The 27,829-nt window shown below is 40.3% G+C and overlaps 2 protein-coding genes across 3 annotated transcripts in view; both read right to left on the reverse strand.

Moving 5' to 3' along the window:
* The window catches only part of tiam2a (TIAM Rac1 associated GEF 2a), a 90,219-nt gene extending 88,675 nt beyond the window's left edge, over window positions 1-1,544 (reverse strand). Inside the window, exon 1 of the mRNA XM_041953141.1 lies at window positions 1,527-1,544. The gene's annotated coding sequence lies outside the window, so the exon portion shown is untranslated. The remainder of the gene's footprint in view (window positions 1-1,526) is intronic.
* Window positions 1-27,691, reverse strand: scaf8 (SR-related CTD-associated factor 8). 2 transcript variants are annotated; one of them, XM_041953143.1, is made up of 20 exons: window positions 27,561-27,691; window positions 26,515-26,598; window positions 10,240-10,284; window positions 9,661-9,822; window positions 9,212-9,368; window positions 8,943-9,070; window positions 8,581-8,757; window positions 8,415-8,494; window positions 8,166-8,286; window positions 7,024-7,155; window positions 6,747-6,856; window positions 5,990-6,183; window positions 5,800-5,900; window positions 5,365-5,478; window positions 5,018-5,174; window positions 4,504-4,634; window positions 4,141-4,282; window positions 4,013-4,060; window positions 3,658-3,882; window positions 1-3,483 (listed from the first exon to the last, which is right to left on the reverse strand). In XM_041953143.1, the coding sequence occupies exons 1-20, from the start codon at window positions 27,588-27,590 to the stop codon at window positions 1,541-1,543; spliced, it is 4,281 nt and encodes a 1,426-aa protein (XP_041809077.1). In that variant the 5' UTR covers window positions 27,591-27,691; the 3' UTR covers window positions 1-1,540. The 2 variants fall into 2 exon arrangements, with proteins under 2 accessions (XP_041809077.1, XP_041809078.1); XM_041953144.1 differs by lacking the exons at window positions 26,515-26,598; window positions 27,561-27,691 and adding an exon at window positions 22,496-22,589.
* Between the last annotated feature and the right edge of the window lie 138 nt (window positions 27,692-27,829).

Consider the following 27,829-nt stretch of genomic DNA (forward strand, 5'->3'; position numbering starts at 1 on the left):
ATCCATTTACATTTTCATTGGTTTAAACAACTAACACGTGTCTTGTAATAGTATCAAAAGTTCTCAGTTTCAAGCGGCAGTGTTGATGTGTATGCAAGGGTTCATCTGATGAGCCTGAGTCAGGACTCATGACAATAAGAGGGGTAAAGATCTGATGCACCTTCAACTTTTATTCAACATCACAACTCCTGTAGTAGACATTTGGTCTGATAGAACAGCAGACTATGGGTTTCTAATAGTATGTCTCAACAGAAAAGCACTACAAGTATGAAATGAACAAGAGAGACAGGAAGGTTAAAACATGGCTACAGGCCTGCATGCACAGAACAATGGAGTATATAGACTTGTTCTCCTCTAGGTGAGTGCTGTACAAACTGCCCAGCTACCATTCAAACGGTAGGCCAGTCAATTCTGTGCAGGTAGCATTGTGTTCATAGAGCTGTCTGAAACCGAGTTGCACGCACAGTCTGGTGTACATCACACAGTAGTGTTGGGTAGCATCATGAACGACAAATCCATTCAAAAAAAGGCACAATCCCATCCTCAACAGTCACCCAGCAAAAGCTTAGGGAAACATACAGGCTGATGTCATCAGAAACTAAAAACTACAAGTCCAACGGTTGCATCCAACAAAGTGCACTGTGGATGGATGGTATAGCAGCAACTTGAGTTACGAGAACATCAAATCGACTGAGATGACAGCACACATTGTGTACGAGTCTGTAAAGCAGTCTTAGTTTCCACTGGTCCTGGGTCAGAAAACAGTCCTAAAGCATGTTTTAAACAGACAAATCATGTTTATTTCAAACTAAAACAATATGTACCCAACATCAGAACATCCCTGTTTTCTTTTTTTTCCCCCGGCATGTAATTTTCTGTTTGTGTTCAGTGTATAATTGGAAACAAATTACAGACATTTATTTTGGGGATACAACATTTTCATGTTTTCATTTTAACAGTGTTCATTTTTCCCAATTATAAGCAGCTGTACTGGTCTCACTGTATGCAGGCTATTTGTTCTGCTTAGAAACAGAAAGCATTATAGGACACCACAAAAGCATTCATTGAAAACTTTGCAGCAGCATTTTAAAAGAAGAGGAAACAGAAATGGGGCCAGCAACTGCCGTTGTCAAGTATTGTGTGTAATTATATTGAATCCATTGTTGAACAGCCAGGATTTCTATTACTCTCTTCCATAGGAAGGTCAAAGCTCACTTTCCCCCATACATTTTGAAACATTTTGGTAGGCAATTCAATAAAATTTGCCAAGCTTAGATTAATTAAAACCGGTGGGTTGGCATTACAACTTAAAAAAGGAAATAAAACACAAACAAAATTGTCTATTTAATATATCAGCTAACGAGCCTTCTCTTTAAGTACACTGGTATTTGTGAGAGATAAAATCATTTGTTATTGGTTATCAGACAATAACTGTGAGTCAGTATTCGCCATGTCCCGTGTGATGGTGGTGGTTTGCTGACATGAGTACAGAGAAGAAGAGACAACTTTACAAAATGATCTTTTACCTACTGAGTGATGATTATGTCCCCTCAGTGTCTGTGACAGTGTCTACCACTGGCTGACTCGCAGCTTCCTCCATGGGCTCACTCTGTTCATTGTCTACGTCCTTAGGAGAGGCAAGCTGCTTCTGCTCTGGTTCACTTTCAGGGAGCACAGAATCGGAGGAGGGTCCTTGAGTGGGCTCAGGGGAGGGCTCGGGGGAGGGCTCAGGGGAGGCTTCAGGTGTGGGTTCATCCACAGTGTTACTGTCCATCCCAGGTCCATTGACCCACTGGCGTTGGGGTGAGGAGGCTCGCTCTTGTGACTCCTCCTCATCCTTTTGTGGGCTTTCCTGATCCTCTAGAGAATGAGTCATCTCTTCAAGGGGGCTGGCAGCTTGTGTGAAGGCCACAGGTGAGTCCTGGGATGAGGCCTCAACCAGCGGTGAGGCTTGGCTCGGGGTCTCACTGTCTATAGAAGCAGTGGTTTTGGAGGGGGACTGAGCCGTGGGCTGGGATGGCGATTCTGTTTGTGGAGGGGTCTCAGGTTGTGGTGATGACTCTGCCTCGGTGGGAGCCTCAGTCAGTGGGCTCTGACCTTTGCTGTCAGATGATGGGTCGGGTGATTCGGCTGAGGGTGGTGACTGTGCCTGAGGTGTCTCAGACGGAGCAGGAGTGTCTGATTGGGGCTCAGGCGCCGCTGCTTGGCTCTGTGATGGAGGTGGAGACTTAACCTGACCCTGAGGCAGGGGCTGATTCAGACCCAGAAGAGAGGGCTTGGCCTGAGCTTGAGGAAGCAGTGGGGACTGGAATCGTTGCTGAATCTGGGGGTTCAATTTGAGTGGTGCAAGCAGCTTGCCTTGGTTCAGGGTCAGGTTGGGATTAAGAGGTGGAGTTGGAAGCAGAGGTGTAGGCAGAGGGAGAAGCGGAGTCCAGCCCCCACGTTCACGTTCCCTCTCACGGTCTCTCTCCTTGTCGCGGTCTCTTTCGCGTTCATGCTCTCTGGTACGGTCTCTGCCTCGCTCCCTGTCTCTATCCCTCTCACGATCCCGTTCTCTCTCGCGGCTGTGGCGGTTACCATTCATCTCCCTCCTGAAGTCAAAATCTCTTTCATCTCTGTCTCTTTGCCTGTCCCACGGACGTCGTCGTTCATCAAGGTCTTGATGTATTTCACTGTCAAATGGTGCTGCAGCAGCACCACTACGGTTCCAGGCTTGTGGCCCCCCAACAGCTCCTGCACTTCCTGAAGCTCCAGCTGCACCCCCTGCTGTCCCAGGACGGCTGTCAAAGCGGTTGGGGAAGTTCTGCCCAGGTGTGGGGCGCTCCTCCTGGAAGCCTTTTGGACCGACTGAGGCCTGGAGGCCTCCTCGCATGCTATCTCGTTCATCAAAGTCCCCTCTGGTCTGGTTCCAGCGGTTATCAGGAGTGAAGCCTGCAAGAGCCTGCAGACGTCCAGCTAGGCTGGTTCTAGCTGGCTGAGTCCCTGGCGTCTGGAGCAAGGGGGGCCTGCCTCCTCCTCCACCACCTCCTGCACCACCACCTCCTCCAAGGGTCTCCCGATGCTCTGGTGGAGGGGTCCTCAACAGGCCCGTGCTCTGCTTTTCCATCGGAGGGAAGCGGTAGTCCTGGTCTTTGCCCTCATCAGCCCCAGAGGAAGACTCATCTTCTGTCTTGGATACATTTTCATTGGTAAGGTTGGGGGCCCTGATGAAGGGGTCCAGCTGAGAAAAGGGAGCCCTGGCACGGGCTTGAGCCTGTAGGGTACTGTCGAGGAGGCCAGCAGCTTGCTGGGTGGGGCCCTGCTGCATGAGGAGTGGGAAGCGGGCAGCAGCCCCAGGTTGGAGAAGGTTAGGTCGCACATCCAGAGGCAGCAGGCCAGGCATCCTCTGTCCAGTCAGACCAGACTGATGCAGTGGGTGGGTGAGGGAAGCTGTGGGATGCATGCCAAGGAGACCCATCCCACTGCGGACTGCATTCTGCATGCCTGTGGACAAAACACAATGACAGCAATAAATGGTAAAATTCTTCTTGCCCATACCAATATCTTTTATTTCCACAAATAAAAACTGAAAATAATAAACGAGACATAATGAAAGTATCCACCAGAAAAAAAATCTAATGGTCTCTTTCATGTAAGACCACATTAGCATTGCTTTACCTTGCAGTGTAAGTTCTGCAGCAGCATCCATACCCTCTGCAGACTGAGCTGTTTTCTCATTGGTGGCTTGCTGAGCTTGGACTCCCACTGGGTTGAACATACCGGCCCCATGGATGGCTGAGGCCATGAAGCTACCAGGGATAGTGCTAGTTGGAGGAATTAAAGCGCTGAATGGTGATTCCTTAACAGCTTCTTGGCTGGTTGCCACTGAAGGCTGCACAAGAGCTACAGGTGGGTACAGAAGAAACAACAAAATTAATGCAAGCTAATAAATTCCAACTAAACGCCCTGAAAGGACACATCCATTTTCAAAGCTATATGCATGTATTACTTATAAGGGTAGCATCTCACTTACAAGTGGTTGCTGAGGCCATGCCTGCCGTTTGTGCTGCCTGCATAAAACCTGCACAACAGAAAATGACTTTGTATGAGTTTGTGAATTTCTGTACGTCTGATGTCTTTACAACTGCTTGCGTCATTTACCTGGTGGAGGTTGAGATGCATTGAAGCCAGCCCTTATGAAGGGAGGTGGCGGCCCATAGCCTGGTGGGGGTATGCCCATGGTGACAGGGAAGGTAGGAGGCACCAAACCTACTGCACTAGGAACAGCCTGGGCTACTGGCAGCTGGTGAGAGATATGAGAAAGTACATACAAAACATGGATGAGTTAATAGCTTAATGGCTAAGTTAAATAATACAGGAGTACAAGCTAAGTCCTAAGCAAAGGTCACACTCTGTTCAAACTTTCTACTACTTTTATTATTTCTAGGTGAAAATGGGCAAAAATCAAGCAGTGAGTCCTGTTTATATTCTATCCACAGATTGAGACAAGACCCCGTTCGGTACCTGTACAGGCATCATGGTGACCTGCTGGTTATAGGTCTCAGTCTGGGTGTTGGATGCGGCTGTAGTCTCAGCGCTTACTGGCTGACTTGTAACTTCCTTGGCTGGCTCAGCATTCTTGGCTGCTTCCCACTCTACAGAAGCAGACAAAAAGATGGAAACAACATCATAAACTCCAATTCTTTGTTGGATTTGGGAGTTGAGCTCCAATTTTCCAACTCAGTCATTGTCTTCCTTTTTCCATGAGGGCTGAGGATTCCTGAAGGGATTTCTTAAAGGATTTTAGGCATTACCACCACAAAACAAACAAATAAAGGAATGAAAAAAACCCAAATCCACTTAGATGATCAAATGCCAAGTAGTGCCTGTGTTTGGATATCTGCACTATGCTTTCATCATGCGTGAACAAACTTTCTTCTATATCCTACATCTATTTAAACAAGCATTGCTCCTGAGTCAAGAGATCTATCACTTGTTCCAAAGAAAGAAGTTAATAAGTAGATGCATTTCTTTTCACCATCGTTAACAGTCTCCTGGTCAATGATTCCTCCTTCAGCAAAACCATCCAGGTCATCCAGCTTCACTTTCTCCCAAGGTATGTAGGTGACACCCAGGTCCACATCCCAAAACTGCTTGTACTCCTGCTTTACGCCCTTGTTCAGAGCCCATGCAATCTGTATCAGACAGACACAGAGTTCAAGAAACAGTATTTTTCAAAGTCATTTCTGGGAGCATACAAGGATCCATGTGCCTGGAAAGCTAGACCATCTCTAAGGTTTCACCATTGGAGGTCAATGGAAAATTACATTAGAAGAAGCCACAAGGAGAAAGAGAACACAATCAATTTATGAAGGTAATGTGCACCTTGATGATTTTGGAACCAATCTTAAAAGACCCGGTACTGAGCTTCTGGCGGGCGCGGTATGCATCCTGTCTGTGGACCATACAGATGTAGGCACAGCCTCTGGGAGGGATCATCTGCACGCACACACACGTGCACACACACACAAACAGTTTTAATTAAATAGGACTTGTGAAGGTTAAACAACAAGACATAACCATACAGTGGAGAATGACAATAGACTTAGCTACGTAACTGACCAGAAATGAGTAAAGGAGAAAAGAAGAGAGTGCAAATGTGTAGCATAGAGAAATGACAAAGACATAAAAAAAGATTGTACTAGAAATATGGCATACAGTTAACAGCAGCTTAGGGTCATTTTAAGATTCTGGAGGCCAAAGAACTGGCTAACATGCAGTAACTAAATCAGAGGGTTGGGGGGGGAGAGGTCCACTTACGTTGATAGACTCAATCTGGCCAAACTCTTCAAATAAGTTCGTAAGGTCTTGCTGTGTGGCCTTTTTGTCCACCTGGCCCACCCAAAGAGTTGTGCTGCACACTAAGTACAGGTAGAGGGGAAAACAATTATTACTCAAACACAAACATAGAGCAACTATGAAAATATTCTGAAACAATAATTTCACTTACCGCTAAGAGTTTTGGATCGTATGGGAGGCAGTCCTTTCTTCTGTCGTTCCTTCTCTCGCTCTCGGGCGCGCCTTTCACTTGAATAAGACCGTGATGACTTCCTCTTGCGATCTCTGGAACGAGAGCGTGAGCGCTTTCGGTGTTTACGTTTCCGTGAGCCTGAGCGGGACCTGGACCTTCTCCTTTTGGGAGACCTACAGAGAAAAAACATCAAAACTTCTGGAAATTCTTTCCAGACTGACATTTTGTAATGTTTACTGTAAACAGGCCTGCTCCTTTTGAGTCACAAAACCGTTCAGCTCATAATTGCATTGAAATTTTTTGTCCACTTAACAAATGCACTACTGTGATCTACTAGCCAGTGTTCGATATTAAAGGACTATAGCAACCTCAAAATACCCCTGCTCTAATTGACTACCCATGGAGGAAACACAGGAGATTATGCAAGTCTTCAGAAATATGAAAGTAAAAGCAGTTCTACACATAATAAGATAGACAGACACAAGCTTAGAGGGAGTGCAATTATCAAAATGTTTTGGTTATTATCCTTTATAGATAAACATATTCCAGTCAGAACCAGTTCCGTACAGTTATCTTGTGACAAACACTGCATTATCAAGGCAACAGTCAGCACTTTTCTAATGAGGTCAAAAGATCAAAGCTTCTTCAATTTGTACAACAGTCAATTTAGCATTATTCCAGGCACATTTACAAAATTCTGCCACAAAATGAGATTTCAGAAATAAGTGTCACTGACCTCGAGCGTGACCTTGAGCGAGTCCTGGAGCGTGTGCTTACAATCTTCTTCTCCTCTGTCTCAAAGATCTCCTCCTCCATACCATCGGGTCCCTCGTCCAGATCCATGTCCTAAAAAACAAGACATGCATTTCAACACCTTTCTATACAGTAATATAAGATAATGTAGCAAATGGCAGCAATCGCCATCAGGTCTAGGCCTACAGATAAATAAACAACCAAGGAATAAATGACTATGATTTACTTAGTTTTGGTAGTGGCCCACTGGCCAGGCATACCTGCTGTTGGTTGTCTATGGAGTCATCCAACTTGTTCTCTGGTTCAGGTAGTTGTGCCTGGCTGCTGCTCTGAGCAGTCGCAACTGAATTCTCTTGGCCAAAGATCGTGTCCTGCCCTTCTATGCTCATTGCCTGAAAGAACAAAAACAGCCATGTATCTTTGAGATGTCTTTTATTACTGAGGCATCTACGCAGGCAAGTCTAGGCATATTTACCCATGGCCAAGATGAAAACAAAACAATTTGATTTTCTTTAACTGAGACATTTTTTGAGGCGCTTGCAGGTCTTAAGGTGAGTGAGGCACATAGATGGGGCCCTATGATCTCCATGACACATAAAAGACAGACTGACGCGCTGAATTTGAGAACAAAAATGGCAACTGTGAAAATAAACATTGTGGAGATTGCCAAAATGTACATGTAGTTTACATGTTTGTAGTTTTTGACCATTTCACACAGACTTTGTGGCTGTATTCTGGTCAAGCATTGTAAACAAAGAAGAGAATCGCCTGAATGTGAGAGTAGCCTCACTCAAACCCACTTATCCAGCGTGTTTAAGCTGCATATGAAGCTTCCTGCAGAAGATCCATTTCATAAAAAATAATTTTGTGTTACATCAAATTTATTGATAGTCTTTACATTTCGAACATTTTCTTATTGAATGATTGAAATTTTACCACATGATTAGATCATATTTCTGATGACAAAATATGCTTAAATTGTAAAACACAGAATACAGAACAATTTCAACAGAAAACACATACATTGGGAAATTGTTTTTTACTGAATCTGTAAAAAATGTAAACAGCTTTCACAGGGCCCTACATAGTGTGGTGGCCGGTGGATGAGGAGTTATTTCTTAAAGGTCACTGGCTACTGGGATGTTTGTGTGCAGACCCTCTGGGTACTTGAGCCTATCTGGCTGTTAATGATCTGATATTTGTTTCGTCTAATCTTTGCACACCCAAACAATATTTCATTTGTAAAGCATCTTAAGGAAACGTATTTGGTGTGGTTAACACAGAGCAACATAGGTGGGAAAAATATTTATCTGTTAAGCTAGTGCAGATTCGAGTGCGTAGTCAGTATTGAAAAAACATTCCTTAGGAAACAGTGATCCGTGTGTATAGAGTTTGTATCTACCTTCTGTTGGTGCTGCTGGTGCTCTAAAAGCTGCTTCTGAAACTGCTCCAGGTTCTGTTGCTGTAGCTGCTCAGCCAGCTGATGGAAGAGGGAGCTGTTGATGGGCTCCGATACCATGGGCCTGAAAGTGGTCAGCAAATCACTTATATAGTGGAGGTAGTTGGCACAGTGAAAGGACTATGCATCACCATTAAGTTAGCTTTAGTGTAGGAGAAATAAAAGCCTGATCATAAAACACATGACACTCACAGCTGAGATGATGATGTGTCCTTTTTGGATTCTTCACTACGTTCAGAATCATTCCCAAAATCAAAAGGACCAAGAAGTTTCTGGAGTAAACAAAAACACAATCCCATTAGGAGGCATCACATGAGGCAAAGAATAAGACACTTTTGGTTGCTGACAGAAGCATTACCTTATTAAAAGAGGGGACCCTCTGCTCCAGGGGATTGAGGCTGTTGGCAGTAGCAGCAGCTGTGAGTTGAGCTGTCAGAGCTTGCAACTGAACAACCAGGCCAGCATCCAAGGCCTGCAGCAGGGATGGCTGTGGCTTCTGCTGCTGCATCTGTAGACTCTGTACCAGCTGCTGCAGCTACAACAGGTGATAATACAGAGTATTTGATACCAACAGTGACATAAATAGTAGTAGTTGTAGTATTAGTATTGTTTTACTGGACATAGCTTCTTAAGGATTAGTATTGACCCATAACGAACATTTTCTGTTGAATAGTTTATTGACTGAGTTGTGACTGATGCTGGGAGGACATGTTCACTAACCTGTTGTCCCTGGGGACTCTGTAGGATCTGTGCCACAGCAGCCACAGTGTCTGTGTTGGTAATCTGGGAAGCCCAATCAGGCAGACCCTGGACTATGTTAGCGGGAGTAGCTGGGGTAGCTGGGGTGCCTGGACATACAGCGACAGAGATGTTGTAATATGAACCATGAACAAAGCGCATTCCAAAGTGGTGTTCAACAAGTTATCTGACCACATTATCAGAGTGTATGGTATGTGTGTTTCACTCTCCTTACGCATACTCTGACTGACCTGGTGTTGTGTTATTGACTGGGGCAGCACTGCTGGGTATGACTGGTGTGACGGTGGGAGGGGGAATCCCTGCTGCCATGTCCAACAGAGGCTGGATGATGTCACTTTTGAAGACTGCATTCTTTTGCCAAAGGTTCAGGACTCGCACTATCTTACTCTGAAAACACCAATAAACACGACAAAAGCAACTGTGACATAACAGTAAAAAAAAAAAAATTCTGGACAGGTGCTGCCAATAAAAGTGACGATGTGAGAAAACTGCAGGACAAAAACTGACAATTTGAACTGAAAATTCACTAAATGACTCCATCGCAACAACGCAAATAGACCCCACTGCCCTATTCCTGTCAAGGTGAGGTATTTATCAAGGCACATAAACTCTCATGAAACGATGGCAAGCCACAAACATTAAAAGAGAGGAACACAAAACCTATTAAAGACTGTCTGACCTTATCATCTGACGGGCAGCGGTAGAGGTGCTGGAACGTTGCAATGATATTCTTGCTGAAGCGCGGGGCAAAAACATCCTTCTCCGTCCCAAACTGGTGTCGTGACTGTCTGACAATTGAGTCGATCACGTACAGCCCTGGAACTTTGTATTCTGGCTTGCACTGTTGATAGAGAAAAAGACAGCTGGTGTTGAGATAGTTTAATAAGAGTGACACAATCTATGAAGTCACTGACTTGAAACTTTTATGCATTACTTAACTGATGAATGCACCAATTTACCATCCCATAATAACACTTCAAGTAGGTCGCAAGCAATTTGCAAAATTGTGAAGAGAACACACTGACATGGTTTAAAAAAAAAGTAATTTGCTTAAGAATGAGCACTGCTTTTAGGCTGAAAATATCAACTTTAGGATCTTTCATGTCATTTGTAATTTGTTTAGGTAAGTCAAACTTATGCCTGAATTTGACTGGTCAACATGCTTGATGAAAAGTCCAAATTTTATACATTCAGTGTGGTTTAACTCCCAAACTTTTACTGCACTTTGCTGCCAACCCTGATTTAAAATAAAACGCACCTTCTGTATGAACTTCTCCACACTCTGGACAACATGCTTGTAGAACTGAAAGAGATAAAAGGACAGGAAACATCTGAGTGACTTGAACAGCAGTATTTGAAAGTTTGAAAATACAACAGTGGAGCTGAAACTAAACCAAAAAACCATCGAAACCTGAGAAAGGAACAGGAAAAATGCATGGCTGAGCTGAATGTTGATTCTTCATTCGAATATTTATCCAGCTACCCCAGCTGTGCACTATCCACCCCTCTTAGCACCCCCACAACCCATTACTGACATTTAAGACAGAGGAATTAGTGATGACAAATACAGTTTTGTCTCCTAGGTGTTTAAGAATATTATGGAATGTAAAATTTGCTGTAATATCATTTCATGTTCCAAGCTGTTTTATCCTTGTTTAGACAGGCTAGCAGAGGACAAATCAGTGATGATGAAGATAAATTGTTTTTGGAGGGTGTTAACAGAAGGATGCAAAAAATCACAGTCAAAGTAAGAAAAACTGATAACTTTCTTAAATAAAGTAGTGAAGTAGGTGTGGTATAGATGGATATATTCTGAAGTTAGAATCTAAACAGAACACTGACATGTTTGAAACTGGTAGTGGCAGCCTTGGCAGAACATCTTAATTCATACTACAACAGAAGGGCAGACAGTACATAACATGTAAGTTGTGTACATTAAAATAAGTGGAGAGGTAAATGTATCTCAGTTTAATGAAAAAAAAAAGGTAAAATGTACAAGCCACAACACAATCGATACATATTTCACTATATTGTTCAGTCTACAGCCTTCCAAGGTCCAGTCCACGTACTCTTTGTTCAAATAAGGCCATTACAACATAAAAGGTACCCTGGAGGGAGCAGACAGCTATTAACTGACAGATGGTTGTTTTGGAACTCTCCAGATACTGGCAGTACCTGTTCAAAGCAGTAGCTCTAGATTACACCTGTCTCAACCTTACATCATTGACCAACCAAATTAGTAACTGCAGACAGACTCGTTACCGTGCTTATCGGTTATGTACTTAAAATGTAATGTATTGTTGTTGTGGGACTTGACAAAGACTGAGAAGGAACCACACCAAGTTCAAGTTAATAACCACAAAACTAGGCAATTAAGATTACCACTTTTTAAATCAAATGTTTCCTTGAGGCCTGGGGGTTGGGGACCTTTGCTTACTGTTGCGCATGTTTACATTTAAGTTTTAAGAAGAAATTTACATCAAAGTAAATCAAGCAAAGATTATGCACATTTATGTAGTTCATATGATTTTGGAGAGGTCAATTCAGGAGTGACTACTAGACTGAAACTGCAATGTTGTCCCATGTTTCATACTAACAGAGTTAAAAGAGAAGACTTAACACAGTTTTGCTGGAAAGCCAAAGTCTGTAAAAGAACTACAAAAGTAATGACCACAAATATCTCTTGTGGTCCCTTCCTGGACCAATATATAGACTCTATTATTAGATTTACTTCACTGATACGTTGGTGTCCATATATACTGTGCATACACAGTGCCAGTCCAAAGTTTGGACACACCTTCTCATTCAATGTTTTGTTTTGTTTTTGTGGAAATCCATATCTGGTATCGGGAAGGTCTTTGACCAAGAGGGCTGACACACTACACATTTGAATTTAGGCAAATCGAAGGATGCAACTTTAGCCACACCTACCACATTTTCTAATTACAAGCTCAAGTTCTACAATCAGCCAGTAGATGGAGTCAAAGTACAGGAGACTGGGAGGCCATAGTTTCATCTTCCTTTCTTTATAAGAGACCAAATACAGGGACATTAAATAATTCAAAGGCCACAGATGAAAAGTCTGTCAAGCAGCTGCAGGCATGCTCACAATTTATTACGTAAGCCTATGGTCACATATAAGGCACTGAGGTGTTACTACTAAAGGCAATGTGCACTTAATCAAATCGTGCTGTATGATTTTGTTACAAAGGCAATCCAACAGTCAAATTGTTATCATTTCTATTAACTGTGCATTGATATTACATGAGTGAAGTTAAATAAACGCCTTTTTGTGGCATTTTCTTTCAAAAAGCTTTAGAAAAAAGGCTTAGTGGAAACTCTCAGATCAATCCCCTTGGTGAATAAAGGCCATATAAACAATTTAAACCCTAGTCCAGATTTCAGTAGTTGAAGCAATTAAAAATGAAATAATAAGCTTTCAGCTACTGTGCATACTCAATGAAAACATTTCAGCTCAAACAAGACCATGACAAATTTTCAAGAATAAAAACACTGATGGAAGAGAATAACTGCAAAAATAGTCTGAAAACTTGCAAACACCAGATTGTGGCAATGACACCAAAAACACCATTCACAGAACTGAACATAAACTCTGGTATTTGTAAAAATCATAGACACTTGCAACATCTGTCTGACTTAGTTGTAGATGGTATTTTTTACTTTATACATTATATTTACAAAAAATGCCATGCAGTAAGCAGTACCTTTACTAAAGCTAGTCACTGAAGAGGTACGAGACTGAGAAGTTATTCAAAAGAGGACAGATGCGTAGTACAAGACAAGTACAAGATCAAGCCAATTATGATGCGATAGTAAGACTAATCACTATTTACAGGCAAAACTTCATATCTTGTGACGTTTATTTATGTGACACATTTGTTAAAATGTGCAAATCACACACTCATTATTTTGGGCCCAAAAGTGATTTGAGAAGCCAACCCAATCTACCGCTTCAGAGTAGTGCCCCTTTCAGAGAGAAACATCTTTAGAATGAAAGGTGACCCTTAATTAACCAGCTACCTGCTGCTGCTAACAACGGTTCAGAACCATCGTGCCAACTGCCAATAATGGTGATGGTAGGTAGCAATAATTTTAAGTGAAAAGATCACACCTCAGAAAACATAATAATCTGGCTAGGTAGGTAGAAGGTGCAGCCATGTTTAGCATGAAATTGGCTTAAAGGTAAGAAGGCCATGACTGCCAACGACTCCACTACCAAAAAAAGACCAAGCATGAAACTAGAACTACCGTTTCGCAGTGGTTTGCCTCCGCTAACCAGCCAAGTAGCAATTTACATCCATGTCCGTCCAGACTCATATAATATGTATAGTGAAGACTTTAAAGAAATTTAATAAATGGTATGAAGTGTATTCTTTGGCAAAATGGAAGTTATATTATATTGACATGTATGATTCCAGTGAGTGATTTCCAGTTATAAACATGCTGTCTTCACTTAGACATCAATCAGATTCATCAGATGGTGCAACAACAACAACCTGAAGGTCATTATCAGCAGAATCAATGAGCTTGTGGTGGACTACCATATAAATCTTGCAGATGCTATGCTAGGAATCAATTGGTTTGTGTGATCAATTAAATTGTGGCTTTTTATGCACAAATGCTTTATCTTGCATAGATAACAGTAATAGCTCTATCATATTTAAGATTAATTTATCCTATGTAATTATTTTCTAAATCTATTCTGCCATAATGAAATTTGAAGTATAATTTTGGAAATAAAAGAAGTTAATTAAACTTAATCAAATAAAACAGACACAATTACAACTGACATTAGTCACACATTATGTTCAAAAAACTTTACAGTATATCCAGTGCATCAGCAGGGTTGTAGAGTTTAAGTGTAACAGTTACATATTGTGAATTAATCATAGTTTACTTGCAAGTAAAATAAAATGACTTAAAGCTGCACGTTTATAAAAGTGAAAGTGACATAAAATATGTTTTGTGAAGTCACAGTGACCTTTGAACAACAACTTTTAACAGTTCAGCCTGGAGCCCAGGTAGACATTAGTGCCAACTGTAATGAAATTCCCTCCAGGAGTTACTAAGACATTGCGTTCATGAGAATGAGACGTACGTGAGGTGAGGTCACACTTAACCTGATGCGCCAGATGATTTGTTTAAAAAAAAAAAAAAAAAAAAAAATTCTGGGAAGTCATCTATGGAAACTGTTTGGAAAAGGACAAGAACTTTCAAAAAAATGCTTTGCAGGAGGCTGGCTGAACCATCAGATCAACAAACCACGTCGTGGTTAAACGAGCAAAACTGCTGAAGCCAGTTGGGAGAGGAGTGGAAAAGGTTTCTCAATCGAGAAAAGCTTTCAGTGCTATTCTTTGCTCTTCTGAAAAAAATAGTCTAATGTAACTGATGCTTTTGCAGCATGTACACTAACCTCTTTAGGAGCAGCCATTGTTGATTTCAAATAAACAGCTGTGCTGTAATCACATCTACATCACAGCCATAAGCAAGTATTTTTTCCCAGAAGAGTGAAGTCATGACCTGCCCTACTCTGCCTCTAATTGGCTAGTACTCGTTGCCTTTGTTAATTGGGTTAGTTAGGTTTAGGCATGAGTAGTGAGATTGGATATGGTAAGAATATCAGGGTAAACCAATCAGAGGCAGACTAGGGCAGGTAATGCCTTCAACATCCAAATACTACTACCCATAGTTTCTTATAGAATGCCAACTGGTCCAAATGACTTTGGTCACAAGAGTACAAATTGAAGCCTTGCAAATTGGTGTAATAAAATGTGTCATTGTGAAATAAAAACAGACTTCAAAAAGAGGGCATTTTTGTTATAATAAAACAAAAATGAAATCTAATAAAAGTACTACGTATTAAAGGAAATATAAATGGACTTAGTTTACATAATTTCCTAACTAATCCAGTTACTCCTATACATGTAAATGCACAGAGTCACAATGTGTTGATAGAATAAGAAAAGCTGTGGTTGCTGATGAGAAAACAACTTTTTTAGCATCTTTTAACGGCACTGACTATATTTACTTAATATTAAAATTATTGTAAGAATTATCAGGAAAAGTCTAATTTCTCTTGCTGAACAGGAGAAATTTCATCCCACAATATCAGCATATATTACAAATTTTGATGAGACAATAACAATTCTATTGTAAATGTGGTCATGCAGTAAGAAAAGGAATGGAAACATATAGATACATGGAGAATTATTTCTGAAATTAAATCCAATCATGAGATTTCCAGACTGTTAACATACAGCTTCCATACTGAGAATAGGCATGCCTACCTCGCACAAGAAAGAAAACAAAACACTTGCCCATACACTAGTTGCCGAAACTGATATAGCATAGTAGCACTTTTTCACCCTGAGAAACCCAGACCCACAGGCAACCTCATACAAACTTACGGTTCATTTAGGAGACTGTTATGACCAATTGGAAAGGGAAAAAAGCACATGGAAGGGAAGACAAATGACAGCAGCACAGATAGCAGCAGGCCAAATGATATCACTGCATGTACAGGTGGGATCCCGCCTCAACCACACAAGTCAGATTCTCCCTAACCTCAAGACTGGGCTCAACTGTGAAGGAATTAGTGTCACTTATAGCATATATTGGCCATCGGCTGCCTGCTCTCACTATACCGTCATCGGCCATTGAAACGCTCGACCACTAATATTACCAGCAATGTGTATTAATATTTGCTGTCCCTGAGAAATAAACGGAATAATCAAACAAACTGGCAAACACCTTTCTGCACAGCTAGTCGGTAGATGTTACACAATAATTACTACTTTGCAACCAAATAAACATCACATCTATCTAGGTACTGAGATGAGTGAAAAAGATTACATGTTCCAAAGCTACACTGATGACCCCCGCCAAGATATAACAGGAAGTCAAATGCATAATACAATTTAAATCCATTTGAATGCTTAAAAAAAAAAGAAAAGTAGACCAGGACTGTTGTTGATTGATGCAAAGGGAGTCCTGCTGCTAAACTGTCATGTGTACTATGATGAAATAAAGCTACAAACATACAGAAGGACCTGCTTTATGAATCGGTATCATTTTCAGCAGACTGAGCAACCAGTCAGCATTCTCTGAAGAGTCTATAGGCCAATAGTAATCACAGTTTCACATTTATTTAAAAGTACATGTGTTGTAGAAGTTTTCAGATTTCCTTTCTTAATCTTAACATGAAAAAACACAAAGTCATTTTCAGTTTGACAGTAATGTATCTTGTTGTCAGTTAGGGCTGTGACAATAACTGCGTGACTCCTCCTCCTACTACTGCGGTCATGTGACACCGACCGTGCCTGCCAAAACCAGGGGTATATGTCACTTTCTCACAGCAGAAGTAAGAAATCCATACTTACTATGGGACAAACAGGGATTTAAAAAAACCTATTCTGAGCAACACTGATTTCTATATAGTTTGTGACAATAAAAAAGATCAAATCTACATTATTTGGCTGTTGTTTACATGATGTTTGAACGATGTGTAATAATTAAAAATCTTTTGAGCACAAGGAGTTGTATGACAAACAGGGCAGGTGGTCCAGAACTGAAAGAGTCAAGATAATCACTGACAATTTTTCTAGTGTATTCATATTTTATCAGTCTCTGCTGCGGGGAAACCTCTGTTGTACCTTTAACAGGAAAAAGAGAGCAAGATGATATCAAAAGCAGGAGCGCAGTAGGAGACGAAAAAAGTACATGAATGTTGTGAAGTTCAGACAGTTTTTGAACTTTTCTGCTACAGAATATTTCTGGAGTATGGTAAATATGAGGCCTTTCTTTCTAAGATTAAGCCCTGTAAACATGTTTGATCCATTACTAGTGTAAAAAGACCTTAATGGCACTGCACAGAAACACAGGTCACTCTGGCTAATAGATAGTGGATAATAATAACTCTCAGGTTGATCTTGGGCACAGGTTTGATGGAAATTGCAGTCACATACAATTGGTTTGTAAGGGTTTAACAGCCACACATTTCTTATAACAACTAATTTGGACTAAGCCAAGGAATCCTGCTATACTGTGTAAAAAAATATTGGACCACAACAGAAAACACATGCATTTTCAAGACCACTATATCCATGTCCATAGACAATATATTCTTCCAAACAGGGTCCTCTTCTTTTTAAAGACCCATCACACCCAAAAATGTGTTTTCAGATATTCTGGCTGATTAGATATATGCTCAAGATGAAGGTGAGTAGAAAATATGCAGAGAACCATGTGATATCCCCAGACTTCACACACTAGTAAGAATAATAAAGATGTTATATTTCTAACCCAAAAGGCATGATCAAACTGGATTTCACATCATGTTTTGGTGTGGTGAAAAACAGGCAGGACAAGAAACAGTGTGGGTAGGGTTATAGGCATTAATTGGGGGAGCTAGCCTGGCTAGCACACCATCAACTACAGTCCATGATGTTGTAAATGTTACAGCCACTAATCAAAAACTTTACTTTCATTAACCTCCATCATTGTCCTTCATTCACTGCAGCAAGGCAGCATCGCTCCTTCTCTGCTGCCTGTATTATTTCACTGACCAATTCCTTAAACAAGGATATAAACAGCAAGCTTTTGTCACAGCAAACATTTTGTCTTTCCATAGTAGGAAAAGCACAGATGTTACTAATAACATTAATAATGGATTTGTTCTCTTTAAATATCTGAATAAGCTATTACAATGTGACAGTGAGCCAGCATGCACAATACCAGGAGCCTGAGCCTTATCTTATGGTACAAAAAAATAGTCCTGGTGAAAGAGTTTCGGCAGATAAAAAAAAAAAAATTACTTTTAAAACCGTGAGCTGTCTTTGCAGTGAGACAATCTCATTTACTTCATGAAGTCTTTAACCTTGTTGTGGTTTCTTCCACAAGCAGGATACACTACTTTTGGATGCAAAGGAACATCAATCTGAGCTCTACTTAATACATTATCACACAGAAAACAAATAATGCCATGCAACTTATTCAATTACTGATGACCGCATCAATAATAGCTCTCACAACTGAGTCAATCACTCATTACTGCTTGACAGCTGATGCTGTACTACTGTTTCTGGTGCTCATGGCCTTTTAAAAATAAGTTATCAAATCAAGTATATCTGGAAACAGAATGGCTATTTCAATGTGAAGTATGGCTGGGAGCTTCTAATATGCATAGAACTTAAATTTAGGGTAATTTCATCTCTGTGTTCATATTTGTTACAGACTATTTACATATAGAGCTCGGTAATAATAGCTGTTACCAAATGAACTGTGTGTCAGGACAAAGGAGACTTAGTCCTTAAATCTGATCAAACATTCTAACAATAGAAAACTAGAAACTAGATTCTCTCTTTAGTTAAGCTCAATAAAGGCACTGACCACTATTTGAAAATTTATGGTAATAATCTTTTCTTTCAAGTAACTTGGTGATATTAAACAAAGGTAAGTGTACAGGGTTTGGTGGACATATTGTGCTGCATTTAAAAAGTATCAAACTTATCATGGAATTACTGTCCCTTTAAATCATCTATATAAATCATATAAAAAGACAAAACTGATCCTAGATTAGCTGTTATACTATGACACTTGATGAATGCGAGTCACATGTGCCTATTGAAGTTACCAAGCCAAAGATAAAAAGTGCAGACTGCGTATGTTATAAAATACACTAAGTAGATCTTAGTGGGGAACTGTGGCATTTGACAAATGTACAAACTACTCAGCGAAGCAACAAGTATGAATCTCAAGTTTGAAAAATGAATCCCATTTTACCCTGCAAATTCACATGATCAACAACAGCCATTATGAGGCAAACTCATGGTCTCTGAACAGTCACTAATCATTGCTGGAAATATAGTTATATAATATTTAACTTGACATTGTTGCAAAAAAAGGTTCTGTTAGAGGCTGCCAATTCATCAGAAAATTAATATCTCAATCTGTGATGATCGTCACCTGTTTTGGCAGTATTTCCAAATTGAATTTACTGATAAGCCCACATACTATTTAACAATGTCTCCTTCATGTTGTCCTGCTAGCTCAACTCTTATTACCTTGGGCATACCATACATTTAGTCTGACACATTTCACAACAATCTGTCACAGGTCATGTTTGGTCCTAAAAGTGCACAAACCAAAATACAGCAAACTTTGTTTTGCTGCCAAATCACATGTAAGATTTCAAGAGGACTGTTCATAAGACTGTTATTGTCAAAGGTATGTGTCTTCATATTGTATGAAGACACATACAACATAGACAATGGCCCAGACACACAACACACAAAAAGAAAAGAGACAACCATCTTCTGCTGAAAAGCTGTCAAAAACAATGCATCTCTGGTCATGAATTTCAAGAGTTTAAGGCTTAACATAGCAAAGCCTAGATGACTGTAGCCTTGTCAGTAGCTGTGTACTGATGTCAGCCAAGAGAGGTTAACTCATGTTGTTAATGTGCTGTTCAATTATTAACAGCATCCACAAACTGTTTAAGCCAAGATGTGGAAATGAAAAATTACTAAACATGTTTGAGTCTGTCAGACTGGTGACACTGAGAAAAAGTGTATGGTGAAAACAAACTTCTCAGTCTTATAGCCACCACTGGTCCTGACAATAGAGTGCAGGTCACTTAGATTTGACCATTCAGACATTATAGGGCTGTCACTTTATATTCGTAACTGGCGCTTCAAGCGTTGAAAATTATTTTAAAAAGTAACACTGCAGTGACAACAAATCTATAGTCATCTGTTAGCATGTTTCTCAGGGCAGTGGAGGCACAGTGAATGGACGGGCACTAGGCTTGTGCCAATTGGAAATCGGATCATATATCGAAGATTGAAGGGATGACCAACGTTATCATCATCGTCTCCTACGTCATCATTAAGGCAATCTGAACGAACTTCCTATCAGAACTGAGATTTTATAAAAAAATAATCTCTAGAATCTGCACCCTACTGTAAAATTACAGATGTTTTTATTGGAGTGGCATATCCACCCTCTATGCCCCATTAATCAGCATGAGTGAATTTTAAATCCTTCAACAAAAAACAGCTAAACAGTAAACAGTTTTCATTTCCATGGATCTGATACCCCGCACCTCCCCTCACCATATGCCTGCTCACTAAAACTGTGCTCTGTGCTCTGAGAGTAGCTAACGTTCTGGATATGATTTGGATTGTGATATTAAAGATGATTATGTTAAACACAACATGATGCTGTGATATTATCACACCAAGCAGAGACACAGACTTTTACTTTGCTGCAGGTAGGCTGTGTAATGTCCTTAGGCTCACCATTGGCATTGGCATCTAGGTAAAACCCATAATATCCCCAAATACAGGATGTTGATGAATTTCATCTATACGGTCATTAATGGCCCAGTCAAACTGCTCTGGTTGGTTACTGGCCAACACCAGCATGAACTTGTTGCTCTGTTCTCCAGTTTGATACAGAAATGCATTCAAAGTGGCTCTGAGGTCTTCACTGATCTTCTCAGTGGATCTCTTGCGCAGGAATGCATCAGCCTCATCAACAAAAAGCAGCCCTCATTTTAATCTATGCAGCTGTCTACAAGGGCTCTCAGCTGTGGTTCATGGGCAAACCTCACATGAGACAACACTTTAATAAAAATAAAAGACTCAAAACAGTAAAACTAACTTTCAAAATGGAAGCTTTAAGGTTTGGTTTAGGTGAGAGGTGACAGCTGGGTAGTGCATGCAGGAGGAGGACTCATTCATAATGATGCCTATTTTTGCGTTGATATCAATACATCATGTATTTGGGCGTATTCGCAATTTCATCGAAAGAGTGGAAAACAATATACAGGCATGCAGAAAAGAGAACGAAGCAGCTACACTCCATGCATTATCATCACCATCATCAACATGCCCACTTGCTCGCTGTGTAGCAGGGTAGCACTGCATACACTGTGAATGACAGTGTGTAAGTATGGCTTATGGGATCGCTCCAGCAGCAGAAAACTTTATTACTTAATCTCTACCTGGTGAAAAATGTTTACAGTATCACGATATATATTGTCATACCGTCCTACTTCAAGTCTATTTTTTCAACAATACACGCATAAACTCAAGATTGATACCCAATAAACGGCACTGAATAAATTTATTGATTTACATTTTGCAACCTAGGCAGAGCACAGTGCGCTACTCTCTGGACAGAATCAGAGATGGCCCAGATGTCACACTGGAAAGAGTAGTTTGAGCTTGCTGTTTTACGTTGCAAAACACAAACTTAACTTTTTGTTAGTGTTTGTACTGTTCAGAACATGGTGGTTTATGTTGGTAATGGCAATTTTTGGGCTGGTTTAAAGTTTTAACCATTGGTGAGGTGGCTGTTACATTTCTTGACCTTAAGTTGTCCATGCAGGCGTTTTTCACTGGTTTGCTGTGATGTAACTTCCCCCACCCCCCTCCTAAACCCGCCACTCCACACAGATCGGATCGTCCATCAGCAACCTTGAGCGACTATGACTGGACGATATGAAAACAGAAATGATCACCTAACCCTAAACACACCAACTCTTCACTATACTTTAGCATTAGGCTTTGTGGGTTGTATTTGAATCAATTAAAAGGAATTACATGTTAGTTCTCCTTTACTCAAAATTGATAACATTTTTTTAAGTGACAGCCCTAAATTGTTAAAATCAGGACTTGCATTTTATCTTCAACACCAAGACCAGATCATCATTTGCTAAGACATCTTAATCTGTTTTCATATCATATGTGCCAACATGAAAAATACAGCCACACTGTGTGTGCAGAAGACATAAATCACCGCTGCTCTATCAAGACAAAACATTAAGAGTTTATGCACTCTGAAATAGATAACCCTCAGGGATGAATGAAATTGCCATGTTGATTAATTATATTAATGCAACAGTAATAGCTGCTTACTCTTGAATTGAATACTATAACTATAACAAAAATTGTGTCTTATGAAGAACACCTAAAAATAATATCCATCTTAAGAGTACACTGTTACTGTCATGCGAAAAAATCAAACTCTTTATCTGCATATATGTGGCGTCTGAGGATGAATTGTGAATTACTGAAACTGTGTGTTAAACCAGCAATTTGGTTCCAACCCAAAGGTCAACAATGGTAACTTGTCACAGAACTCCAGAATCAAAACACACCAACTTAATGATTAGTCAAGCTCCATCAACATACAGTATGAAGCAACACAGAAAATGTTCTGACTTGACAACCAAGAAAGAAAGGTGCACCAACTAGACAACAACACAAATAGTGTCATCAGACAATTCAAGAAGAACAATTACTAGATTGCACTTTCAACTTCCAAAACAATCAAAAGCTCAATGCCAACGTATGACAACCAGAGGAGGAGCTTAGCCCACAACAGTGGCAACAGCAAAGTCCCCGCTTCTCTGGGTGTGTGAGAGCAAATTCAATTTAAATGATTTTAGTCTTCTTCCATCTTCCTTGTGAAACAACCCATACTCCTACCTAAGCTGGTTAGGGATTCTCTTATCTCTTTGTAACTCTCTCCACCCCATCCTCCTGCTTCACTTTCAGTGCTTTGGGGGAGCTGGGAGAGCTGCTGAGGGAAGGGGAAACGGGTGTTATTCACAAGCAACATAAGGCACAGCAACAGCAAAACAACAGCAGTTCCTTCTAAAAAAGAGTACTAACAGGACAAGGACACACATTATCAGAACATTTATTGTAAAGGACTGGTGTCCTGGACTTGTGCTATCTCTATTTCACATTGTTGGAATAATAATAATAATAAGTTAAGAAGAAATATCTTCACTCTTGGCCTTTATCTCTTTAGTATCTCAGAAATGAGATACTAAAGAAATCAAGTGCTGACTAGTTTTGTATTTCAGGTGAACAAGGAACACAAACGGTCATTGGAACTTGGTCAGCTTTTGTTGATCAGCCTTTTTCTCTGAAGACTTTTAATAGGCCCAGTGTGCAGAAAAAACAGCCCTGAGTGTTATGTAGTGTAAGAATAGGAAACAAGCTACAGAAACTTGTCTTTGGCAAAATAACAACAAATCCTGATTCAAAGGAAAAACTTTACTTTAATCTTTTAAAGATTGCAGGTGAGTGTAACATTGGAAGCCAAAACCAAACCAAATCTTATGAGGTGGGTCTGTATTAAAATCACTTCAAACATGCCTTAGTCAGGCAACTGCTTAAAAAAAGTTTATGGCTTATACATTGTGGTGTTTTAGTTACTGACCCCCTTTAACTGTGTCTCAAACTGCTGTGTTATCATACGCAGATTAGATATGAAATTAAAGGTAAAGCGACCAAAATATCGCAATCTACCTTCAGCATGTGTGTGTATTTTTCTTTAATTCACCTACAGTGCTAGAACAGAAATTGGTTCCTCAATTGAGTAGCATTCTCAACAAGACCATTTGCAAGATTTAAATGGGCCGACCATTGACTTAGTGACTATATATTTATGTAAGTTAAAACATTAGCTTTTTATTATGTCATGTAGGGTTGGGCAATATGACAGTATATATATCGTGCGACTGTAGAAATTAGTCCACCGGTAGAGATTTGGCAATATCGTTTCCACTGAAGGAGCTATCCCATAAGCCATACTTACACACTGCCATTCACAGTGTATGCAGTGCTACCCTGCTACACAGCGAGCGAGTGGGCATGTTGACAATGTACTGAGTGTAACTGTTTCGTACTCTTTTCTGCATGCCTGTATATTGTTTCCCACTCTTTAGCTGACACTGCAGATATGTCAAAATACATGTAGAATTGATATACTCCTCCTCCTGCATGCTTTACCCCTCACCTAAACCAAACACATTATTTCCAGTAAGTGAGAGCGCATTTGACACAGACAAATGTGCTACATGTGTGAAAGGGCAACTCTGGACAATGTCCAGACCTAACTCTGCGGACACTGTCTGGAGCTCATATGAGGAAATGGCTTTAGTGTTTCTGCTATATATTCCGGGTGGGCAACACGAAGTAGCAATCCAGCTGCCTCACAAGGTCATGTGATGTGGGCAGCAGGACTGCTTATCCCATTTTCACATGACGTGAGATTGACAGTTGGTGGCGATAATGCACCTCTACTGCCCCTCTGTTTTTCTCACTTCGAACCATCTGAAGCTTTAAGCTTGCATTTTGAAAGTTAGTTGGGGTCCAGCCACTGCCAGTCATGGATACTTTAAGGTAAGGCTGTCCAAAAAGGATGCATTTCAGCCGTGTTTTCCGGTGTTCTGTGTCATGCCTGTCTATTACACTTTTCTTAGGGTTTGGTGGCATGACGATATATACCTATAAGCTGGTTTGTCAACTGCCGCAGAAGATGAGACTGATAGGTAAACATGGAGGAGGTGAAATTGTAAACACAGAGCAGACGGCATTCCAAATAAAAGAAAATGCAGTATAGTATGATTATTTTAAACCCTTTCTTAATTAAATTTACAATTAAAATTACATTTCTGTGATATAAAATTACATATGGTGTGATTAAGGATTCTGGCCATATCACCAACCCCTTGTTTATATTTTAATCATCAAGATAGCTGTCCACAAAGGCCACCTAATGGATTGTGTTTCACCCGATTTGCATGTGTAACCATGACCTCAAGCGTCTTTTTGGGCTCCAAGTCTATTTTCTTCTATTTTATGAGCGTAACTATAGGGTATAGATGCACCAAGTAATCCGAAAACATGGGTAACCACACAGCTGTACTTTGACTGAGCATGACCAGTGTAGACACAGGCAGAGGACTGAAACCAATGTTCTGTAGACACAGTGTTAAAATACTTGCAAATGAACTGTTCACGTTATTTCAGTGTCAGAGATTTTTACTACCCATAGTTCACTCGCATGTACAAACAATTCCACTGCTGTTCTTTTGTCTATATCATTACAATTGGACCTGCATGAAATCAACCAGTCAGCTCTAACATAACACTGAGCCTCCAACACCGATTCCAATCAGAGCCGTAGCTCATCAGCAGAGATGTCAAACTCCATTCAAAACTATTTGTTCACTAAAACGTCAGAAAGAAGCACTGAGGTGTGACATGTCACAGTAGGAGAAGCATAGACCTATAATATAAAACCAACGATGTCTGAAATGCATTCAGCTGTTTGGCTGCATGGTCCTGGCATTATGGCTCACTGTCTCAGTGTCCGGACTTGGTAGGACACTACAACATATATGAGTGATCATTAACGTTATTAGAAACATCTCTGCTTTCCCTACAATTTACAGTCAAATGTCTGCTGCGAAAAAGGCCTTTTGCTATAAATATAATCTCCAAAAACAAGTATCTACATAAGAATGCAGAGTCTGTAAGCAAGGAAGAAGATTTTGGAACCAGAAGGGTTCTGGTTTCCATTCATAATCAGGCAAGAATTGACCAATCGTGTTTGAGTGGGCATTGGTTTAATGTAAGTATAACAGTCTGTGTGGAGAAGAGGCGGAACCCAATGTCTTAAATGCAATCTAGGAATCCATTAGCTATCGTCTAATGATTTAGCTTTTATTAGCTTTTTAATTAAAATGACCTGCATGCATATACAGCAATCTGGTTATAGAGATTAGATGAAATGTCAGGTTGTTGTCCAGTTTGAAAGTCAAAACAATGGCCAGAGCACAGAGGAGGAAGTCTTTGCCTGGATATATGAGACACTAAGGTTTTGTATACAAGTACAAGTACGTGCCATTTAATGCAAAAAGTCCAAACTCAAATTTCCTCTGTCAGCATCATCCAATTTTGCTTATTGCCAATTTTCTGAGTTTTACTTTTCAACAGCATAGCTTATAAATGATTGTATGAACAGCAGCAAGACTTTTTTGAATGCCAAATAATTTTAGATCCTCCAGTCAGCATGTAAATTTGCATGACCAGCAGACTTTTCAGTGTTCTGAGCTTCATGTCCATGTCATACTAATATTAATGGTAAGTAACACCTTTGCTGAAGGCAGAGGAAAAAGTCATTGAATCCTGTCACATAATTGTTATGGGTGGAGGGGGAATAGCCTGCTCATGAAAGGATTTGGCAGGGGAAACTTTGGAAAATATACTGTCACAAAATGTGTCTATATTGTTGAATTATACATACGTCTTCTACTTGATAATACACTGGGTCCATACATTCTGGATTAGCTTTCTGATTTTTAAAATACACAATCACAAAATTGCTAAAACCCATACATAAGAGTCTGACTTTATTCATGCTGAGTGTCAAGTCCCCTAGAATTTTTTCATCCATATCTTCGCTCCATAGTTAATATGGAGTCCTACAGGATCTCAATCCTGCTGCAGCCCTCTAACCCTCTACTCTCTCTCTTTGAGTTTTTTTTTTTTAACCAAGGTTTATATGTACATTTTGTACATTTTGAACAATCATGGTCATAGCTGGATGGTTATGCATAGATATTTGTCATAACAAAGGGTTTGGAAAACATCTTCCTTTCATTTTTATTCCCAATTACCTGCCTCATCCTTTAATATTACATACTTACTTTTATAGCTTTGATTCCAGACTTGGTGATCTGGGTCATCTTGGCCTTGGAGATGGGCGGCTTGTACTCGTTCAATGAGTACAACTGAAAAATGAAATGAGACAACAGAAAACATCTTTTGTCATATGGTCTAAGTACTAAAGCATAACCTTGTATAACCATAATCATTTCAGGACTATATGCACAAGCAGTAAGTTAAAGTATGATTCCTTGTAGAAGTTTCTTCACCATTAGCAAAACCTTAATTTTAGGTGTGTTTGAGGTACGAGAGCAACCAATTTCACAATGAGACCCTGAAACGTTTGAGGGCTTGCCTCTGACTCAGACTACCTGTTTTGATACTATCGTTAAAAAAAAAACAACCATTGACAATTTAAGTGCTGTGGACGAATCCAATTAATTTAGCTTTTAACTTTGAACGTGATAGTGAGGTCAGCATTTGCAAATCCTGCCAAATGAGACAGACTATAGTGCCAATGCAGACAAACGGTTGCGCTACTGGCTTTGAGCCCTCTGATAGCGGTTAGCGTTAGCGGTTAACCTAGCGTTGGCTGCCTAAATGAACACATTTATCTCTATTATTAGCAACTGTTACACCAGTAAGCTAACATTAATGCGGTCAAAATTACATGGCAATAATTATCTAGGAAAGTGGCAGTGAGTGCGCGTCCATATTAGTTAGTCAGCTAACGAAGTTATCACGTAACTGAGGCGGTTTTGCTAACTTGTAGCTAGCTAGCTAGTTAACGTTGGCACCAGCCAGGAAAATCTATGCTCTTAGGTTCGCAACCTAACACGGTGTGTGTTAAGAAACACATTCAATTTACAGCTGCATTCTAGAAGTGGATGGTTAACACGGATTAGACACTGAATAATTTAACAGTATCACTGTATTGTTGTGCACAGACAGCGGCCTTGTGTGATACTACCCTCCTCTCCTTTTCTGTTACTTGGTGCTAACGTTAGCCAACTAGCTACCGCAATTGTGAATTAGACATTTTCTGTTCTCCTAAGTGTTCAGAATTTCGCAATGGATTCAAACAAACCTCATTGTTAAAGGCTTTGACGGCCTCCATAGTGTTGTATTTCGGCTCGCAGGTGGCTGTAAATATTTACAGGTAGCTCCTCAATAACCGGTTTGAGACATGCATGCTCGACGTTTGGTGAGATGGAGGAGACTGCCAATATGGCGCATAACCTCAATGAGAAATCTGCAGAGACACCGGCGACTCCTAGCGTCAACTTCTGGACACTACAAGTTGTACCAAATGGTTGTACCGCTCTCCATCACAGCGGTTGCTGCTGTTAGACGCAC

The sequence above is a fragment of the Chelmon rostratus genome, chromosome 15, assembly GCF_017976325.1.
Source record: "Chelmon rostratus isolate fCheRos1 chromosome 15, fCheRos1.pri, whole genome shotgun sequence".
Taxonomy (NCBI): Eukaryota; Metazoa; Chordata; class Actinopteri; order Chaetodontiformes; family Chaetodontidae; genus Chelmon; species Chelmon rostratus.

Coding starts and splice junctions, on each gene's coding strand:
- scaf8 (XM_041953143.1), bottom strand. CDS start 27,590: ATGGAGGCCGTCAAAGCCTTTAACAATGAG. Junction 26,599..27,560: donor TCAAAGCCTTTAACAATGAG/GTTTGTTTGAAT, acceptor TTCATTTTTCAG/TTGTACTCATTGAACGAGTA. Junction 4,061..4,140: donor TGCATCTCAACCTCCACCAG/GTAAATGACGCA, acceptor TCTGTTGTGCAG/GTTTTATGCAGGCAGCACAA.